Source organism: Glandiceps talaboti, chromosome 10 (genome assembly GCF_964340395.1).
Source record: "Glandiceps talaboti chromosome 10, keGlaTala1.1, whole genome shotgun sequence".
Classification (NCBI taxonomy): domain Eukaryota; kingdom Metazoa; phylum Hemichordata; class Enteropneusta; family Spengelidae; genus Glandiceps; species Glandiceps talaboti.
Window position 1 is genome coordinate 1,427,501 of NC_135558.1, and position 19,938 is coordinate 1,447,438.

At 34.9% G+C, this 19,938-nt stretch overlaps 2 protein-coding genes across 2 annotated transcripts in view; one reads left to right on the forward strand and one right to left on the reverse strand.

Moving 5' to 3' along the window:
• LOC144440853 (ecotropic viral integration site 5 protein homolog) overlaps positions 1-9,430 on the forward strand; it is a 34,470-nt gene extending 25,040 nt beyond the window's left edge. Inside the window, exons 12-18 of the mRNA XM_078130283.1 lie at positions 33-182; positions 2,399-2,545; positions 2,919-3,086; positions 4,604-4,750; positions 5,404-5,499; positions 7,154-7,249; positions 8,209-9,430. Coding sequence (XP_077986409.1) covers positions 33-182; positions 2,399-2,545; positions 2,919-3,086; positions 4,604-4,750; positions 5,404-5,499; positions 7,154-7,249; positions 8,209-8,472 — 1,068 coding nt within the window. The 3' untranslated portion in view covers positions 8,473-9,430. The remainder of the gene's footprint in view (positions 1-32; positions 183-2,398; positions 2,546-2,918; positions 3,087-4,603; positions 4,751-5,403; positions 5,500-7,153; positions 7,250-8,208) is intronic.
• Positions 9,431-14,680: 5,250 nt separating this feature from the next.
• Positions 14,681-19,718, reverse strand: LOC144440834 (DNA polymerase epsilon subunit 3-like). Its single transcript, XM_078130251.1, has 5 exons — positions 19,645-19,718; positions 18,384-18,560; positions 17,769-17,854; positions 16,192-16,310; positions 14,681-15,474 (listed from the first exon to the last, which is right to left on the reverse strand). Exons 2-5 carry the CDS (start codon positions 18,447-18,449, stop codon positions 15,257-15,259), a joined length of 489 nt encoding a protein of 162 aa, XP_077986377.1. The 5' UTR covers positions 18,450-18,560; positions 19,645-19,718; the 3' UTR covers positions 14,681-15,256.
• Positions 19,719-19,938: the final 220 nt, after the last annotated feature.

Below are 19,938 nucleotides of genomic sequence, written 5' to 3' on the forward strand. Positions count from 1 at the left end.
TAATATTTGGTATCGCCTTATACTAATTTCAGCCAAAGACAGCAATAAGCAGAATGGCACAGGAAGAAGCTGATTCTGTTATACTAGCTTTACAGGAAGAATTAATAGCCGTCAAATTACGAGAAGCAGAAACCTCGGCATCAATGCGAGAAGTAGAGGCTAAAGTACAGGAGTTAGAACAAGTAAGTTACAGTTGACAGAAAGTACAGGAGTTAGAACAAGTAAGTTACAGTTGACAGAATGTACAGGAGTTAGAACAAGTAAGTTACAATTGACAGAAAGTACTGGAGTTAGAACAAGTAAGTTACAGTTGACAGAAAGTACAGGAGTTAGAACAAGTAAGTTACAGTTGACAGAAAGTACAGGAGTGAGAACAAGTAAGTTACAGTTGACAGAAGGTACTGGAGTTAGAACAAGTAAGTTACAGTTGACAGAAAGTACAGGAGTTAGAACAAGTAAGTTACAGTTGACAGAAAGTACAGGAGTGAGAACAAGTAAGTTACAGTTGACAGAAGGTACTGGAGTTAGAACAAGTAAGTTACAGTTGACAGAAAGTACAGGAGTTAGAACAAGTAAGTTACAGTTGACAGAAAGTACAGGAGTGAGAACAAGTAAGTTACAGTTGACAGAAGGTACTGGAGTTAGAACAAGTAAGTTACAGTTGACAGAAAGTACAGGAGTTAGAACAAAAAGTTACAGTTGACAGAAAGTACAGGAGTTGGAACAAGTAAGTTACAATTGAGAGAAAGTACAGGAGTTAGAAAAAGTAAGTTACAATTGAGAGAAAGTACAGGAGTTAGAACAAAAAGTTACAATTGACAGAAAGTACAGGAGTTAGAACATGTAAGTTACAATTGAGAGAAAGTACAGGAGTTAGAACAAGTAAGTTACAATTGACAGAAAGTACAGGAGTTAGAACAAGTAAGTTACAGTTGACAGAAAGTACAGGAGTTAGAACAAGTAAGTTACAGTTGACAGAAAGTACAGGAGTTAGAACAAGTAAGTTACGTTTGACAGAAAGTACAGGAGTTAGAACAAGTAAGTTACAGTTGACAGAAAGTACAGGAGTTAGAACAAGTAAGTTACAGTTGACAGAAAGTACAGGATTTGGAACAAGTAAGTTACAATTGACAGAAAGTACAGGAGTTAGAACAAGTAAGTTACAATTGACAGAAAGTACAGCAGTTAGAACAAGTAAGTTACAGTTGACAGAAAGTACAGGAGTTAGAACAAAAAGTTACAGTTGACAGAAAGTACAGGAGTTGGAACAAGTAAGTTACAATTGAGAGAAAGTACAGGAGTTAGAAAAAGTAAGTTACAATTGAGAGAAAGTACAGGAGTTAGAACAAAAAGTTACAATTGACAGAAAGTACAGGAGTTAGAACATGTAAGTTACAATTGAGAGAAAGTACAGGAGTTAGAACAAGTAAGTTACAATTGACAGAAAGTACAGGAGTTAGAACAAGTAAGTTACAATTGACAGAAAGTACAGGAGTTAGAACAAGTAAGTTACAGTTGACAGAAAGTACAGGAGTTAGAACAAGTAAGTTACAGTTGACAGAAAGTACAGGAGTTAGAACAAGTAAGTTACGTTTGACAGAAAGTACAGGAGTTAGAACAAGTAAGTTACAGTTGACAGAAAGTACAGGAGTTGGAACAAGTAAGTTACAGTTAACAGAAAGTACAGGAGTTAGAACAAGTAAGTTACGTTTGACAGAAAGTACAGGAGTTAGAACAAGTAAGTTACAGTTGACAGAAAGTACAGGAGTTTAGAACAAGTAAGTTACAGTTGACAGAAAGTACAGGAGTTAGAACAAGTAAGTTACAGTTGACAGAAAGTACAGGAGTTAGAACAAGTAAGTTACGTTTGACAGAAAGTACAGGAGTTAGAACAAGTAAGTTACAGTTGACAGAAAGTACAGGAGTTAGAACAAGTAAGTTACGTTTGACAGAAAGTATCTACATGAACCTTTTTTTTTAACACATAGACTTACTGTAAACTCAGACAGATAGACTCTGACTTTAGGAATTAAGTTGTATTTCAAACAAAATAGACTTGAATGTTATATCCAAGACTGTGCTGTGTGCTGACTAAACTTTAGATACAGATTAATAAACGTGAAATTTTCAACAACTTTGAGTCAGATGTAGATACTGTTCATACAGAAATATAGACTTTGGGCATCAACAGACATTACATCAACTAATGTAGTAGGCTTTCCAAGTATTGCTTTGAGGAATCACTGGCTGTGCAGACACAGAACTCAACTCATTGTACACAACTAGACTAGATCTTTCAAATATATGTATGGCATTTCTTGTTGGAGTGACCTGTTTTCTTACTGTTAACACAAACAACATATGTTTTTATTGTTGTTTTTGTTTTTGTTGTTTATAGAAAAACAAAGCAATAGTAGAAGAACCAAGTAACAACGTTGCATCTTTACAAGAAGAATTAATAGCAGTTAAATTACGAGAAGCAGAGGCTAATTTATCACTGAAAGAACTCAGGCAAAAAGTATCAGACCTTGAAGAACACTGGCATGTAAGTTTCTTTTCCTTGTTTCCCTGTTATTTTGATCCTTGTGACAGAGTGAATAAAATTCAAAACACTGGCATGTAAGTCAGTTTTCATATTTCCATATAATACAGTGGTTAAAGCCGAGAGCACTGGCATGTTAGTTTGTTTCTCTGTCACAAAGTGGTTGAAAGTTCACAACTAGAAGTCAGGGGGTCATTAGTTCACATCACACTGAAGTCAACTGAGTCAAGTAAATTTCCTGTGACTCACCTAAACCTAGAGTGAGTCTTTTATAGACCCAAATGAGTGTACAGAGTCTGCTTTCTGTGACATCAATCCACACTTGTTTATTTCAATGTTGTGCAAACACTTACTGCCATTTTTACCCTGTTCACAGAAACATTTACAACGTACCATATCTAGGCGAAATGAAGCTCATAAGAAAAACAGTGTCGGTAATCATCGTGCTTTACAAGATGAATTAATGACACTGAAATTGAGGGAAGCAGAGTCTTATGCTGAACTTAAAGAAACTAAACAGAGAGTTATGCAGTTGGAAACTTTGGTAGGTAACCAGATATTGATGGAATTTAAAGTGATGTTACTGATATCAAAGGAAGTATGTTATTATGTTAAATTAAAAGAAACTAAAACAGAGAGTAGTGTCGTAGGAAATATTACTAGGTTTTATAGAGACAGGGATCAAATGACGGAATGGTATACAGTTATCAGGTCAAGGGTCAACTTACTTACATCATGGTATAGTTATAAGGTCAAAGGTTGACTCATGATTGTGTATGAGTGTGAAGCTACCATCATATTCATATTCATAATCACTTTCAAAAGTTGACCTCTACACTCAATGGTGCAAATTGGATACTCTGGCAAAAATAAAAAGAGAGCATGCAAATCCACGCAAATCAATTGAAAATTAATTACAATCACATGATTTCAACCTGTCAATGAAGGATATGTGATTTCCCAAACGTGTGTTTGTACCTATTCAGAAGACTTCGAATCTGATGATGAACATGTAAAGTAATCATCATATTCACATTGAGTGTAGAGGTCAACTTTTGAAAGTGAAGATGAATATGAATATGATGGTAGCTTCACACTCGTTGATTGTGTACCATTGTAAGTTGAGAGGTCAAAGGGGGTGAATGAGATGTCATGTTTTGTTAATAGCTATACTTCTGTTGATGTATAAAACATTTACCTAGTATGTAAGTGAGACTTTAATATACATGCATATTATTCTTGTACAGCAGAAATAATTTATGAATCACTGTGATATATGTAGTCTTTTACAACTGTAGACATCTGATGATGGATAAATGAAACCTGTTACAAACAGGGAAATTAAATGATTGAATTGGATTAATAACACTTGACTCAGCATGTTGGAAGCACAGAGAGTTGTATTACATTCCATCATTTGATAAGAATAGTTTTGCGGCACTTTACATAATAGTTCACATTCACAAACAGATTGCCATTTCCCCTGGCATTTCATGTACACATAAAGAGGCCATTTAGATGACTTTGACTGTGTAACACACTCACAGAGCTCAAAGAGCACCTATGAAACTGCCATTTTAGAGATTTTTTTATCTTTTAATGTTGTATTATGAATATACAAGAAAGAAATCTGTCACTGTATTTTTGCATTTTGGGGACTATATTCATGAAAATGTTGGCTTGATACACATTGGGAAGTGTCAAGTCACCAACTCAGGATTTAAAATTAGCCCTGTAAGACTATATTATATAGTAAGGAAATAAAGTGATGACTCAACGGAATGATAATGTGATTTAAGCAGTAACTGTTTTAACAGTGAATTTATCCTTGTGAATTTATTTTACTGCCATTGTATGATGGGGACTGATCACTAAAGTTGATTTGTCAAAAAAGTACTTGCAATGTTGTAAATATTTAATACATCCATCCATCCCAGTACTTATATCTCTATTGCAATATTGATGACAGAGTCACCAAGAAAGTCTTTCTGTCCACCACTAACTTACTACATTGATTAGATGTGTGTGATACATGTACATTATTACATGTGTTTATTACAGAGTCAAGTCAGCAGTAACCAACTCAAGAGAAGTGAAGAGGAAAGACTTCATCTTAAACAGTTTCTTGAAGCTTCAGAACTCAGAGAACAGGACCTACAACAACAATTGAATGAAGCTAATAAAAGACTTGCTAATATAGAAGCTAAGGTATCTTCCAAAAATGAAATTTATCTTTCACAAGTGACAAAGAACTGTACTGTTGTAGATATTTTCCTTGTGTACCCAAGTATGACAAAGATATTTGTCTTGAAATGAACTGATAAGTGCTGTACTCTAACAAGACATTGCATGTCATTGATGTTAAGGGGTGAAAACTGTACTGAGTAAAGTATATTATACCATGCACAAGCCAAGTTGAACAAAAAAATATGGAATTTATACCCTGGTTGTCCTACATCAGGAAAACACACATCTATGTCATGACAAATAACACATGTCTACGTCACTGGTTCTGCTGTGTTCAAAATATGAGTCAAAAAATTCAAAAAATTGCCATTACTTTCTCTGATTTTCTTTCATATTACTGGCACTCTTATGATTATGTTATTCTCCAATAATTTTCTTCATCAGCTGGAAAATACTCAATGACCTCAGTTTGTCACTACTCATCTAGTGACTTGTAGTGACAAAGGCCCCTTAGTTCACTTGTTTTTCCTTGGCTGAAAGAAGAAAACAATTGGGAATAACATCTGATTATATGGTTTATGTACGTGTAACTGATATGATATGAGGAAATATTGGAAATTTTGGATATATTTGAGTTCACCACTGACTGCACCATTACTTGTATCTATTAACAGAGTCAGGAAGATTTAGTGGCAGCCAAACTAAGAGAAGCAGAGTATAGTGCTAAAATGGCAGAAATGTTACAGAGTAAAGGTGAATTAGAAATACAGGTAGGTGTACAAGTCTTGTACAGTACACTGGAATACATTGCTACAGAGTAAAGGTAAATTAGAAATACAGGTAGATGTACAAGTCATGTACAGTACACTGGAATACATTGCTACAGAGTAAAAGTGAATTAGAAATACAGGTAGATGTACAAGTCTTGTGCAGTACACTGGAATACATTGCTACAGAGTAAAGGTGAATTAGAAATACAGGTAGATGTACAAGTCTTGTACAGTACACTGGAATACATTGTTACAGAGTAAAGGTGAATTAGAAATACAGGTAGATGTACAAGTCTTGTACAGTGCACTGTAATACATTGTTACAGAGTAAAGGTGAATTAGAAATACAGGTAGATGTACAAGTCTTGTGCAGTACACTGGAATACATTGCTACAGAGTAAAGGTGAATTAGAAATACAGGTAGATGTACAAGTCTTGTACAGTACACTGGAATACATTGTTACAGAGTAAAGGTGAATTAGAAATACAGGTAGGTGTACAAGTCTTGTACAGTACACTAGAATACATTGCTACAGAGTAAAGGTGAATTAGAAATACAGGTAGATGTACAAGTCTTGTACAGTACACTGGAATACATTGCTACAGAGTAAAGGTGAATTAGAAATACAGGTAGGTGTACAAGTCTTGTACAGTACACTGTAATACATTGCTACAGAGTAAAGGTGAATTAGAAATACAGGTAGATGTACAAGTCTTGTACAGTACACTGGAATACATTGCTACAGAGTAAAGGTGAATTAGAAATACAGGTAGATGTACAAGTCATGTACAGTACACTAGAATACATTGCTACAGAGTAAAGGTGAATTAGAAATACAGGTAGATGTACAAGTCTTGTACAGTACACTGGAATACATTGCTACAGAGTAAAGGTGAATTAGAAATACAGGTAGATGTACAAGTCATGTACAGTACACTGGAATACATTGCTACAGAGTAAAAGTGAATTAGAAATACAGGTAGATGTACAAGTCATGTACAGTACACTGGAATACATTGCTACAGAGTAAAGGTGAATTAGAAATACAGGTAGGTGTACAAGTCTTGTACAGTACACTGGAATACATTGCTACAGAGTAAAGGTGAATTAGAAATACAGGTAGATGTACAAGTCATGTACAGTACACTGGAATACATTGCTACAGAGTAAAGGTGAATTAGAAATACAGGTAGATGTACAAGTCTTGTACAGTACACTAGAATACATTGCTACAGAGTAAAGGTGAATTAGAAATACAGGTAGATGTACAAGTCTTGTACAGTACACTGTAATACATTGCTACAGAGTAAAGGTGAATTAGAAATACAGGTAGATGTACAAGTCTTGTACAGTACACTGGAATACATTGTTACAGAGTAAAGGTGAATTAGAAATACAGGTAGGTGTACAAGTCTTATACAGTACACTGTAATACATTGCTACAGAGTAAAGGTGAATTAGAAATACAGGTAGATGTACAAGTCATGTACTAGAAATACAGGTAGATGTACAAGTCATGTACAGTACACTGGAATACTCTCATTTGAAAACTAATGACTGACGACCTGTATCTTTGATGGTTGTTAGCTTGTAATACTAAACCTCAATGTGGACATGAAATGAGCCATGTTGTCTTTGATTTGTTACTTCTAGAACCAGGAGCTACTAACAACTGGACAACTTAATAGCTCTGAAACAGACCAAGTGGTACGAGAACTTCAGTACAGGGTAACAGAACTACAAACAGAGGTCAGTAGTAATATCTTATGGTAGATTCTGATGTAGTCAGGGGTAACATCAAAAGTTCAATATAATATATCTAACTTAATTGCTTAAGTTAGGTCCCAGACCCCCCCCCCCCCCTCCATCTAACTTAACTGACCTAAAATTGAAAATCGTTTCAGACTCATACTGTATACTTCCACTTTCAAACAATGTACCAATATACTACTGAATTATAAATAAAAACAGAAAAAAATTTTAACCACGTATCGCTGATAAATCGGACCGAGTGTACACAGTGTTATAGGTAAAAGCAGCCTTGAAATCGTACTAAATTTGCCAAGTATGACGTTAAATCCTTTTTGACGGTTGAGAACTCTGGCCAACCCCCCCCCCCCCCCCACCCCCAAACTTAAGCAATTAAGTTTGATATATTATATTGAACTTTTGATGTTGCCCCTTACAGCAAGTGAAATGGTAAAAGTAAACCACAGAACAAGTAAAGAGTAAAACCTCAAATCTCAAAGCAAGTATAGTCAGATGCTGGAATGTCATCAGACCCCAGAGCAAGTAGAGTCTGACCCCAGAGAAAGTACAGTGATAGACTGAAGAGGCTAGATTGGGAGTAAATAGTGTCTTGGCTGTAAACTCCAATCAAGACTAGACATTGCATACACCCAAGGTTAAATATAGCCTCAGACCCATGGCAAGACTTGTGATAGACCACCGAGCAAATAGTGACTACAAAGACCCAGAACAAACAGTGAGAAGTAGATTCCATAAAAAGTACTGAGCCAAACCACAGTGCAAATGGTGGCAAAGGCCCGGAGAAAACAGTGAACTAGACCCCAGAATAAATGTTGAACATATAAAATATTAGGACATTGAAGAAAGAGTTTGTGTGTAGTCCTTGTTATACCAACCTGTATATCACTTGGGGGGAATTTATTATTCTAAGTTTCTATGATTTGTATATCTTGGTGCAGGTGATGCAGTTGAGGATAAAAGCCAAGATCAAATCAAGTGGACAGGAGTCTCCTATTCACATGATGAATGACACTGTTACCATGGCAAACTATGAAGATGATGACGATGATGATGATGATATGAGTGATGTGGCAAGTCTTAATGTTTTACAGCTGGAGTCAAGTAATGATGTTGACAGTAAATCTAGTAGACTGTTTGCTGGAGCCAATGCTTTGATGGATGATAATGTTACCCAGCCTATCAATGAAAACTCCAGTGTCTGAAAACTCACTATGTCAGTGAAAGCTTGTGTGTCTGAAATTGAAAGCTTTCATAGTGACTTCAAAGTTCTCCTGAGCAGTGAAAGGCCAGTGTCTGAAAATGTTACCAAAGTTGAGAATTCTATTATGATTATTTCAAAAACTATAGAAATAATCTCGGCCTGAAATCCAAACCAGTAGTTATTTACCAAAGTATAGGGTTCAAGAGAATTTAGCTCTTTGACTCACTGAACTACCAAAGAATAGAGTTCAAGAGAATTTAGCTCTAGTGTACTGCATCATTCATCCACCCATAAATGTAATTATTTAACAATGAACTAGACCATTAGGCTGAATGGAGTGAATAGTTCAGTCTTATGAAGTGATCACTTCTGTAACCAAGACTGTAAAACTTTGTGAACTTCCAAGTGTATGTTTCCGTTTAAAGTTGATACTGGGCATTAAAGATATCATGATGGTAAGGGTGGTCATTAAACACATTTACCATTACAAATTATTGGTATCCAGTGACATAATCAAATTTCCAAAGTTCATCATTCAATACATTGTTCAATACATTGTTACATTGTGGCTGCAATGGTTTTCAATTCCTTGCAATGATGACCGTGTCTGGACTATAGAGGGCACACTTTTGATTCCCAGCAATTCAATTTGATACTCCTAGAAGGCAAACATGTGATTGAATTATACTGGACACCTTAGTAGTAAAAGGAACTATACACATTAGTAAGTATACAACAATGACATGATCATAGCAGTGTTTTGTGTAACATATTTCTACGTTCACAGCTGTCAGTGTTGCCCAAATGAAAGCCTGTAGCTATTACACATCAGGCATATAATCAGTTGCTCTCTCAAGTCTAAATATAACAGTACTCTCTGTTTACTTATCAACAAGTTCAAATAAATGGACTAAGAATATTTTGTTGACATTTATCTCACTTCTTCACAACAAGCATTTACACGGTATCATACTTTACCACTACTTTATAATCTACTATTAAGTCCAAGATTTCACCTAGACTCTCTCACAGTCCTCGAAGCTTCGCCCAACACATCAACAAAATGTTAGCCCTATGTGATAGATGAGGGCGCACAGTACAGGGCTAGGGATCCTGGGATACTAGTATATGAGTACAATTATGCAGTAGATACATACAAAACAAACCAAGTTTTAGCTATTTATGCGAAGCTTTGAGGACTGTGAGAGAGTCTAGATTTCACCTTACGCTCTTTACAGGACACAAAATTAATGGTAGCCCACATACTACCAATTCTTATCAATGGGCTACTACAATTTACAGCCTGCTTAGGCTACTGCTGATTATTGGATAATTTAGAAAACAAGATTTAGGGACATAAAAGTATTTTAACACCAATAGGGATCCTCTATGTTCAATGCAGGAATATAGCCTATAGGATTACATCGTCACCATTCTTGGGTTACCGATTTTGGGAAGTGATAGTCCATTGTGATGACCAAAGAAAATAGTTAATTTTGAATGTCACCCTTACTGACAGACTGTCAGTTGACACTTATCACCTGTACAATGAAGTTCATGGTGCTAAATTGTGGTAATGAAATTATTGATAACAGTCCAACAATTGATAGAATCACACCCTGCATCTTAATATCTTTTGTGTCACCATCATAAACTGCTATTCTTTGTATGGCAACGCTACCTCACTAAATTATTTTTAGTTGCACCAACAGAAAAAGTGTATAAATCTGGTCCAAAAAAGAAAAGTTCTGAGGTCAAAAAAAAAGACAACTCTGTTAATACTGACATAAGTCTGATAATTGAGTCACTCTGTGTATAAAAGAGACTCAAAGCATCAATGCAACTCAATTTCTATTTACATGTTAGTTACCATGGTTACAGTTTGGAGGTCTTCATGAAATTTGACATCTGATTGTACACTACATATAGTCTTCCTGTATAGTGTACAAATCATAAGACATAATTTTCTAACTCTAGCCATACCATGTCGTAGAGTATATCATATTCCAAGAATACTACCAGTCTCTTAAAATTATAAAATGGACACTTCGTCAGTAAACATTTAAGATGTTCCTGTAACCAAGCTAGTTATTTCATTAAAACCATTGCATTTTTAGGATACTACTAAGAGTACTCTTATTATACAGTCAGAGAAAAATAATGTTTCATGTTTCCAAGGGAAAAGAAATTGCTTGGTTTCCATGGATACAAATAGATGCAGGACTTACTTAATCATTTCTAGCAATGTATGTTATACTCTGTAGATGTAAAGTTGAAAAGTCATCCAACCTGAGTTAGTTATATTTCTTATATGTATGTTGTCATGGCAACCTATAATGCTGTAGTGTTTGGGATGAGATTGTCTACTTTCAGAATGTATTGAAAAATTACTTAAATTTTTAAGATAAAATATTTCAGATAATTGTTGTAAATTGAAAGTTAGGTGTAAGTAAGTGACTAGTCTAGCTAAATCACTGACTAGTGTGGCCAAATGTTAGTCAATGACTAATGTAACTAAATATTAGCCTACAGTGTTGCTAAATGTTCATCACTGACTAGTGTGGCCAAATGTTAGTCAATGACTAATGTAATTATGTGTTAACCACCACAGTGTGGCCAAATGTTAGTCAATGACTAATGTAATTATGTGTTAACCACCACAGTGTGGCTAAATGTTCATCACTGATTAGTGTGGCCTAATGTTAGTCAATGAATACAGCGTACATTAGAAGATTATAATGTATGCTAGGTGCCTTGGATAGACAGGGTATTGCTGTAGATATTTCTTTCACATTTTCACAAATGTCTAAATATAATTTATAAAGTATGTAGATAACTTTAATAGACTCTATTTTGGTACTCATTGTTAGTTTGTGTTTGGCATCATATAAATCTTCCTATACACCAAAGTACTCAATCCACCCACTAGTCGTCCACCAAAGTACTCAATCCACCCACTAGTCCTCCACCAAACTACCAAAGTACTCAATCCACCCACTAGTCCTCCACCAAACTACCTGTACATATAATATAGATTTAATAAAATGGTGTTTTCTTTCTTTCCTTCAAATCCAAGTAAGTTATTTGCCAATTCATTACATTAAGTCAGTGCCTCATTATACTTTTCTATCACATATTACATGTAAAGTTTTCAATTTATAGTACAATGTAGATTTTGAACTTTTTTCTTCTTCAGCTTCTGTTGAGTGTACAATTTCAGTAACATATATATGGCAAGGAGAATGAACTTTGATGACCATAACCAAGAATATGGGCAAAGTCTTTTCTTTTCTTTCGTATAGCATAGACAGTGGAATCTATGCTTATACTTGCATTTATCGCCCTAATAAATCTACAAATGAAGGTGTGGTGATTTAGTGCAACTTTGTAAAATGTAATGTCTTTGTAAATCAGATCTGAACTGAACAAATAGATCAGTGGACATACTGTCCTTTACTATATGGATATAGTTCTATTTTTTGCAATATACAACTCAAATGAAATCAGTGTAAAACTTGCTATGATGCTTTCATTGTATTGATGTGCACATATTGATCACGATGTAGCCTGCCATAGTGATATTTAGGAGATAGTTGAGGAGTCTGCATTATCCATGTGACATTTACATCGTCATGACAATGACCACTGAAAATAGTGAATAAATTCACAGGACAGTAATTCTTTCAGTTTTCTAGGACAAATTTTCTTGTATTTTCAGAGATATTTCTACACAGCATATGTGAATATAGATTTCTTACATAGCATTGATTACAATGAACATATTTAGATATTTACTGACAATTTCAGTGGATAACATTGTGCAAATATAAAAATTTGTGTTCTTGGTGGTGCTAACTGTGCTGTCTTCAATTGTATAGTGCCATATCTTCTGTCATCAGCGGATATTGAAACTATTTTCAATACATGTACAATGATTTAAACATTTTTTTTCTCAATTCAGTTCAGTTCAATTCTATTGTGTATTTGTTGTAACTACAAAGAAAATAAGGCATAATAAACCTTATTTTAGTTATCTGGAATGTTTTACACAAAACAAATAGTTAAAGACAAAATATTCCTTCCAAAGTATATTATTAAATTTTTTTGTACCAGGTACAGATGTCTACTTGTGTACTGTACTAGATAAGGTGTCAGATAGACTAGCAAAGTCAGTTCTCTTTGTAGTTTGGTTATCTAACATACAAACTTCAGTGATCTTTTGATCAAGTTTTAAAATAAAATGTGAAATCTCAGGTGACCCAAAAAACCCACAAACAACTGGAACTGGCCTGTTAGAACTTACCTGCAGTCGACAGACAATTAGTGCTGGATCACCACTGGTAGTTACGCTAATTCCATTGCTCAATATCAGTTGGGAGTTTGCAAAGACATCAGTTTTTTTTCGCAAAGTGTCTTTTGCTATCATGATTTCACTTGAATTCTAAAACGTTTGTTAAATCATTGAAATTTTTAACACTTAAATAACCAAATTGTATGTATCTATAAAACTGACTTTTAGCTTGTCGAGGTTTCACTCTCACCTCAGTCAGCCTTGTTATCATATATTGTAGTACAAAACTCAAGACAACTTGCATTTATTGATCGATTGAAAAATGAAATCATTTTTTTTTTTTATTGTAATCTATGAACTGCCAACCACGATGTAAACTAAAATGTAAATTTGAATGTCTGAAGTTATGACATTTACACTGCCAAAGTTCAGATTTATTTGCAAATATTGTGTTGATTTGAAAGGTTTTCATAGTTTCTCCTGTAAGTTTGTTCTACTTTGACTGCAACAACAGGTTTCCAATACACCATATCACTGTGTATATGATATATACTACAATGTGAGTAGGTTTGAGATAGACTAAGAACTATTGGATCTGTAATGATTACCTACTGTCATGTGATATATCATATTTGGAAGTGTGTACAACAACGTAATATGCCACATTTGATTGTATCAGGTATGTACAAAAAAATACCATACTGGGTATTTGGTAAAATGTACAGCAAATACCATGTGATATACCATATTTGGTAATATGTACAACAAATACAATGTACCATGTGATATACCATATTTGGTAATGCGATGTGATATACCATATTTGGTAATATGTACAACAAATACAATGTACCATGTGATATACCATATTTGGTAATGCGATGTGATATACCATATTTGGTAATATGTACAACAAATACAATGTACCATGTGATATACCATATTTGGAAGTACCATGTGATATACCATATTTGGTAATGCCATGTGATATACCATATTTGGTAATGCTGTGATATACCATATTTGGTAATGCTATGTGATATACCATCAGATAGCGATGTCTTTTAATGTATGGCAAAAAACTTTAGAAACAATAGAATGGTAAGACCAGTAAGAAAGGCAATTCTGAGTCACAGATTAGAATCAGTCTTTATAATGTTGTCTCAAGGTAAAGGATGTCACAGTGAAACACTCACTGTGATGAGGTGATCTCTGTAGCACACTGGATTATCAACCTGGCAAGCATTCTTTCCATACAGCCTGTCAACTCAATTATTCAAATTTAGCACATCTCATGGATACCATATTTAGTCACATGATGCCTATATTATGTTAATTAAGTCACATGATGCCTATATTATGTTAATTAAGTCACATGATGCCTATATTATGTTAATTAAGTCACATGATGTCTATATTATGTTAATTAAGTCACATGATGCCTATATTATGTTAAATAAGTCACATGATGCCTATATTATTTTAATTATGTCACATGATGTATTATGTTTATTATGCTAAAGTACCTGAATGTGACCCATTAGGCTGTATACAAAAACATGACCTGTCTAGTGGATAACCCTGAATGTCAACAGGTGATATGCTTATTTTTCATCAGTTTGAAGACAATGAGGGCGTGGCTTAAAATACTAAATTTGAAGTACCTAATGAGTATGTAGGCTGTTAGGAAGAACACTTGCTAAATTGACTATCCTGTCATCTACAGAGGTTATGAGAGAAGTAGAATTTCAACTGTTATGATTCACACACAGTCAAAGGTACACCTCTCACACATCAGTCAACCGAGAGGCTGGAACAACACAACGTATCTTGCAGTCCAACAGCCAAAGCTGTTACCTTTTCACATAGATGTCCACACTTTGAATTTTGTAATTTTAAATATTTATTTGTATGTGCACCACAATACAGCAGTCTTTTTCGATTTGTCACAACTGAGTATTTTTAGTTTATTATTCTGTATTACAAAAAAATCTAAAACAAGTAAACTTTCAAATGGCTAAATTTAAAGAAAAGATGAACTTTTGTTAATTTTTGAGGAATGAACTTGCATATGATTTGCAAAGACAGTGGGATCAATAAAGAGATTGGAAATACACGTCTTCAACTTGTGTTTTTTTATAAATATTGGCATCTTTGCTAACATAGTATGAATCTATGCTGTGTAGTGTGCCCTCTATAGTTTGACATGCAAATGACAATTTCTTATCGCACCAAAATAAGGTGTTCTCCTATCCTTTTCTATGTGGTTACCAAGTGACTTACATGTAGTGTGCCCACTTTATATGCAATTTGAAATGGGTTATGCACTGACACAATTACAGCATGACATGTTACAAAAGTGGAAAATCTTTGAGACTGTTATCAAAGTGTATGCAAATGAGCTCTTCAATATGCAATGCTGTCATGTATCAGTCCAGTCTTACAAGAACTGTTCGTATAGGAATGTATTATTTGTTAAAACCAGTATCTCAATCTATTCATCTTTTGTCTCTTCCTCCATCTCTTCATCTTTGCTTTCTTCATCATCATCATCATCATCATCATCATCATCCTCCCCATCTTTCCCCTCCTCACTGTCTTTGTCACTTTCCTGTATTTCATCATTTTCTGTTTTTGACTTCTCAGCTTCAGCTTTGATCTTCTTTTTCTTTTCTGTGGCTTCTTTTTTGTCCTTCTGTTCTTTTTTAAATGCTGAGGACAAGAACAATTGCTCAAATGTAGTTACCATAGCAACAACATTACAAGTACAAAATCACTTTCATTGCCATCAACTGTCTTCAAAGTACACAGCGTAACTTAACAGGTAAAACAGCAAATATTCCAACAGTTTGAATTATTCATAACAATCATCAATATATATTTGATATTTTTTTTAATCATTGATACCCGGATAAATTTTAGTCATGGGTGTGCTGCCCAGTTTCTAAACATGTATCCATTTTTAACGATATTTTGAGGTATACGGGATGCATGATTAAGTACTTTTGGCCACTGGGAACACTACATCTGCTGAGGATGACCACCTACCATCACAAGGCCTCTGCAATAGTGAGCATAATTTGGATTGTAGAATAGATTTTCTGAAGGTGGTTTATACTTTTTATGTGTGAGATATTTCAACATTTTTCTAGGTTACCAGTACACATTTTTATCAACCCCATATTTTGGGAAATTTTTGACAGACACGCATATCAATGTTTAGGGATTTTTGTGAGGAAAGTGATGGCAGATCATACCCAGTTGAGAATATCCTTATCTCCCAAGCCACACATGCACACATTTTCTGTATAAATCTGAGAATACCCCTACCTCCCAAGCCATACATACACACATTTTCTGTATAAATTTGGAACCAATCCCACAAGATTTGGCGTATCTAATTGTGATATATGTATCTGGAATCCTCACCTTCTAAATTTTCTCTAAGTGGTTCAACAAAATGTTCAAATTCCATTTCTTCCATGGCTGCTAACACATCAGGTCCTGTTAATGTTTTCCTTTTACCTTTCAATGCAAAGTTGTTGGCACTACATGTCAAGTCAAGGAAACATTTAACATGGTGGAATTGGTATGTTACCACAAGCCATGTGCTGGTTTATCAGAAAGACAAAAGATCACACAGTTTGGCCACTTGGAGCGCTGTTCATAAACAGCTTTCACAACAGAAGAGCGGACCATGATAGTTGAGTACTGAGCCTCATTTGAAATTTTTTTAAATAATTTTCCAGCCATTACTTCACAATATTTCTCAGTGAAATTTGGTGACATTCTCAACAGGTCAAGATACTCTGCTAACTTTGTTTCAGATCACATCATTTTTAGGAACTCATAGAGAAGTTTTAACAATATTTTGTTGGTTCATGTACTGCCATGTGATGTAGCTCATTACTTTCAAAATGACTGCAAGGTTGGTATTAACCAGAATATGGTGTATTCAAGATTGAATTCATTGCTGTACAACTCTTGCTGCAATAAACACTACAATTTGATCACAGTATGAGTCCACTTTGGTATTGAGTGACAAACAAGTAGAGTTATTATGGTTGAACAATTAATACAGTAGCCAGCCAGTAATTAAGTAAGAAATAAATGGAGTCAATTGTCAAGATGGTTGAACAGTTGACAGAGCGGTTGGCTTGTTGACTGTTAAATGGCATGTCCTTAAAGTAGTGAGTCACAGTACTTTGAATGGCTGGCTTGAATGCTGACTGTTAAATGGCAAGTACCAGTAGTGAGTCACAGTACTTTGAATGGCTGGCTTGAATGCTGACTTAAATGGCAAGTACCAGTAGTGAGTCACAGTACTTTGAATGGCTGGCTTGAATGCTGACTTAAATGGCAAGTACCAGTAGTGAGTCACAGTACTTTGAATGGCTGGTTTGCCACTTGGATGCTGACTGTTAAATGGCAAGTACCAGTAGTGAGTCACAGTACTTTGAATGGCTGGTTTGCCGCTTGAATGCTGACTGTTAAATGGCAAGTACCAGTAGTGAGTCACAGTACTTTGAATGGCTGGTTTGCCGCTTGAATGCTGACTGTTAAATGGCAAGTACCAGTAGTGAGTCACAGTACTTTGAATGGCTGGTTTGCCGCTTGAATGCTGACTGTTAAATGGCAAGTACCAGTAGTGAGTCACAGTACTTTGAATGGCTGGTTTGCCGCTTGAATGCTGACTGTTAAATGGCAAGTACTTGTAGTGAGTCACAGTACTTTGAATGGCTGGTTTGAATGCTGACTGTTAAATGGCAAGTACCAGTAGTGAGTCACAGTACTTTGCAACTTATGTCTTTGAATTACTGTAAATGAAAATTTGATACGCGAGGAAATCAAAAGAAAATCAGGTAAATAAAAAATCTATATATTGATTGCTCAGTTTGTTGATGGGGACAGAAACCAGCTATGATTCAATTTTACAAAACCAAATTAATTTACATCAGTTTTGAACCAATTGATGTAAAAACACGTCTCATAATATGAAAGGATACCAGGCTGTAGCATACAATACAAAAACACTGGCTGCTCTAGATATTGCACTGCGAGCTTCTTTAGACACATTCACTCCATCAGGGATCTAATAAACACACAAAAAATGAAGTCAATATAGCATGTTAATGTACGCTATAGATGAGAAATACAATAATCAAGTTGGAGCAATATAAGTTTATCGAAGTGACATTTTGTTCACATAGCCCCCCCCCCCCCCACCATGTATGTGTCACATGATTACTGTTTCATTTTACCAGAACAGAAACCACAGATAAATAACATAAAATATTTGCTTAATGGAAACAAACAGAAGGGCTTCTATACAAAAACTCCCTTGTTTTCCTGTTTGTTCTGCTTGTTCATGCTAGCCGGTCATTGGTTGTACTTCCTGACCCTGCAATTGATTTGTTTACCTTTCCTGTTTCTAATAAGTTCTGTTTGTTCATGCTAGCCTGTCACAGGTTGTACTTCCTGTAAGTGCAAAAGTGTGGCTACAAAGATTCCATAATGAATAATGAAGACCTAAACTATTTATATTTTGTGTGCTCATCGTAACGGTAACCATAACAACCATGTACCTGTGGTCAATATTAAAACTTTGAAATTGAACTCACTGCTTCTTTCACAATTCTAGCCACCACAGAATTGGGTAGATTCAAATCTTCAGGTCGTTCTGCCATTTTATAATCCTCAAATGTTAAAACAACACCTTTCACCTTGGTGGGTTACACTGAAGTATCACCTGTACCACTAAACTGTGCGCTGTATAGTAACCCAGATCACGTCAAAATCTAAACACACAAAAGAACACATATCTTAATTATGCAGGTAAGTAATGGTCTGTAATCATCTCTGAAATCAAGCTTTTCTCAAGGGAGCACATTCTTTTGATGTTGTGTGAATACACATACAATTCCCCATTTGTCATATGGTCTGGAAGTTTGTAGTAGTATTTATCAGTCTTGTCTAAAAGAAATTCTCACCACTCAGAAGAAAATTGTTCATACAATTTGTACGATCACATTCAGCAGCCATAATACCCATTCAGCTCAGATCACTTATTTAAAAACCTTCGTATTTGGATATTTACAAGCAACAAGATTATCAAATAGGTATTTTTGTGCTCGATGTTATGAATGATAGAGTTCCGCCACACTTTTCAAATTTTTTATCGAAAATTAGACATTCTAGTGGGAACAAAGTACAAATTTTTAATTGTGTACACTAGCTGCTAAGAAACATCCCAGCATGCCACAAGTGTACATGTACATGAGATCATGGAAGTATAACCCACACTTCCATGATGAGATTATCATTATCCATATATGTATATTCATTATGATTCATATTTGTATTCACATTACATGTAAAATGTGACTGCCAATCACTTGTACGTAAATTTGGCGCCAACTTCATACGTGATTGATGGTAACATTGCAATGTGGATACAAAAATGTGAATATGGTGCCAACTTCATAGTCGTACGCGTTCATATATCAGACAATATCAACAATCTTACGGAAGCTATCGTTACATTTCATCAACACATAAAACCGCTGTGGAGAAACGGACATAAGATTTCACACGAAGGCAAATTTTTTAAGCTCGACATGAATAGCAAACAGTCCTTGCAATGTGAAATACATAGTACCACCGGGTCACGTATTATTGCGTAGATTGCTGTTTTCGTAAAACATGCGAACCCTGCTGCTACAAATGTATCAATCTCCAGTTATTTCCTCACAGCTAGGAAATTATATTATAGTCAAAAAGCTGTTATATTTTAGTCCGTAGACAAGGAAAACAACAATCTAAGTAATAGTACATGCCCCCGATGCATAATAGTTTTATACATGCTCACATACGATAGCTTACCAGTTCAACTCAGTGCGATACTCGACAAAGTTTGATGTTCAATGTTAGCGCGCTACACAGGGCGACACATGTTTTGAACTCTCTAAGTGTGTCAAAATTATTATAGTTTTTGTTATTATGATTTCTCTAGTTTACCGTCAACAAAACTATTTACTGATTTTCTACACCAACATTGTGTATGATCTGTAGATTTGATTTAAAATGAATCAAAATAGAAAATTTAAAGACAAAAAACGTAGTTTGTAAAAATAGAAAATAAATACCACATTGGCAAAATTACATGACATAGGTGGT

Excerpts from the sequence above, each read along its gene's own strand:
- LOC144440834 (XM_078130251.1), bottom strand. The coding sequence starts at position 18,449 with ATGGCAGAACGACCTGAAGATTTGAATCTACCCAATTCTGTGGTGGCT. Across the intron at positions 16,311-17,768 it reads GTATTGTATGCTACAGCCTG|TGCCAACAACTTTGCATTGA; the intron begins GTATCCTTTCAT and ends CTTGACATGTAG. Across the intron at positions 15,475-16,191 it reads ACTTAGAGAAAATTTAGAAG|CATTTAAAAAAGAACAGAAG; the intron begins GTGAGGATTCCA and ends TCTTGTCCTCAG.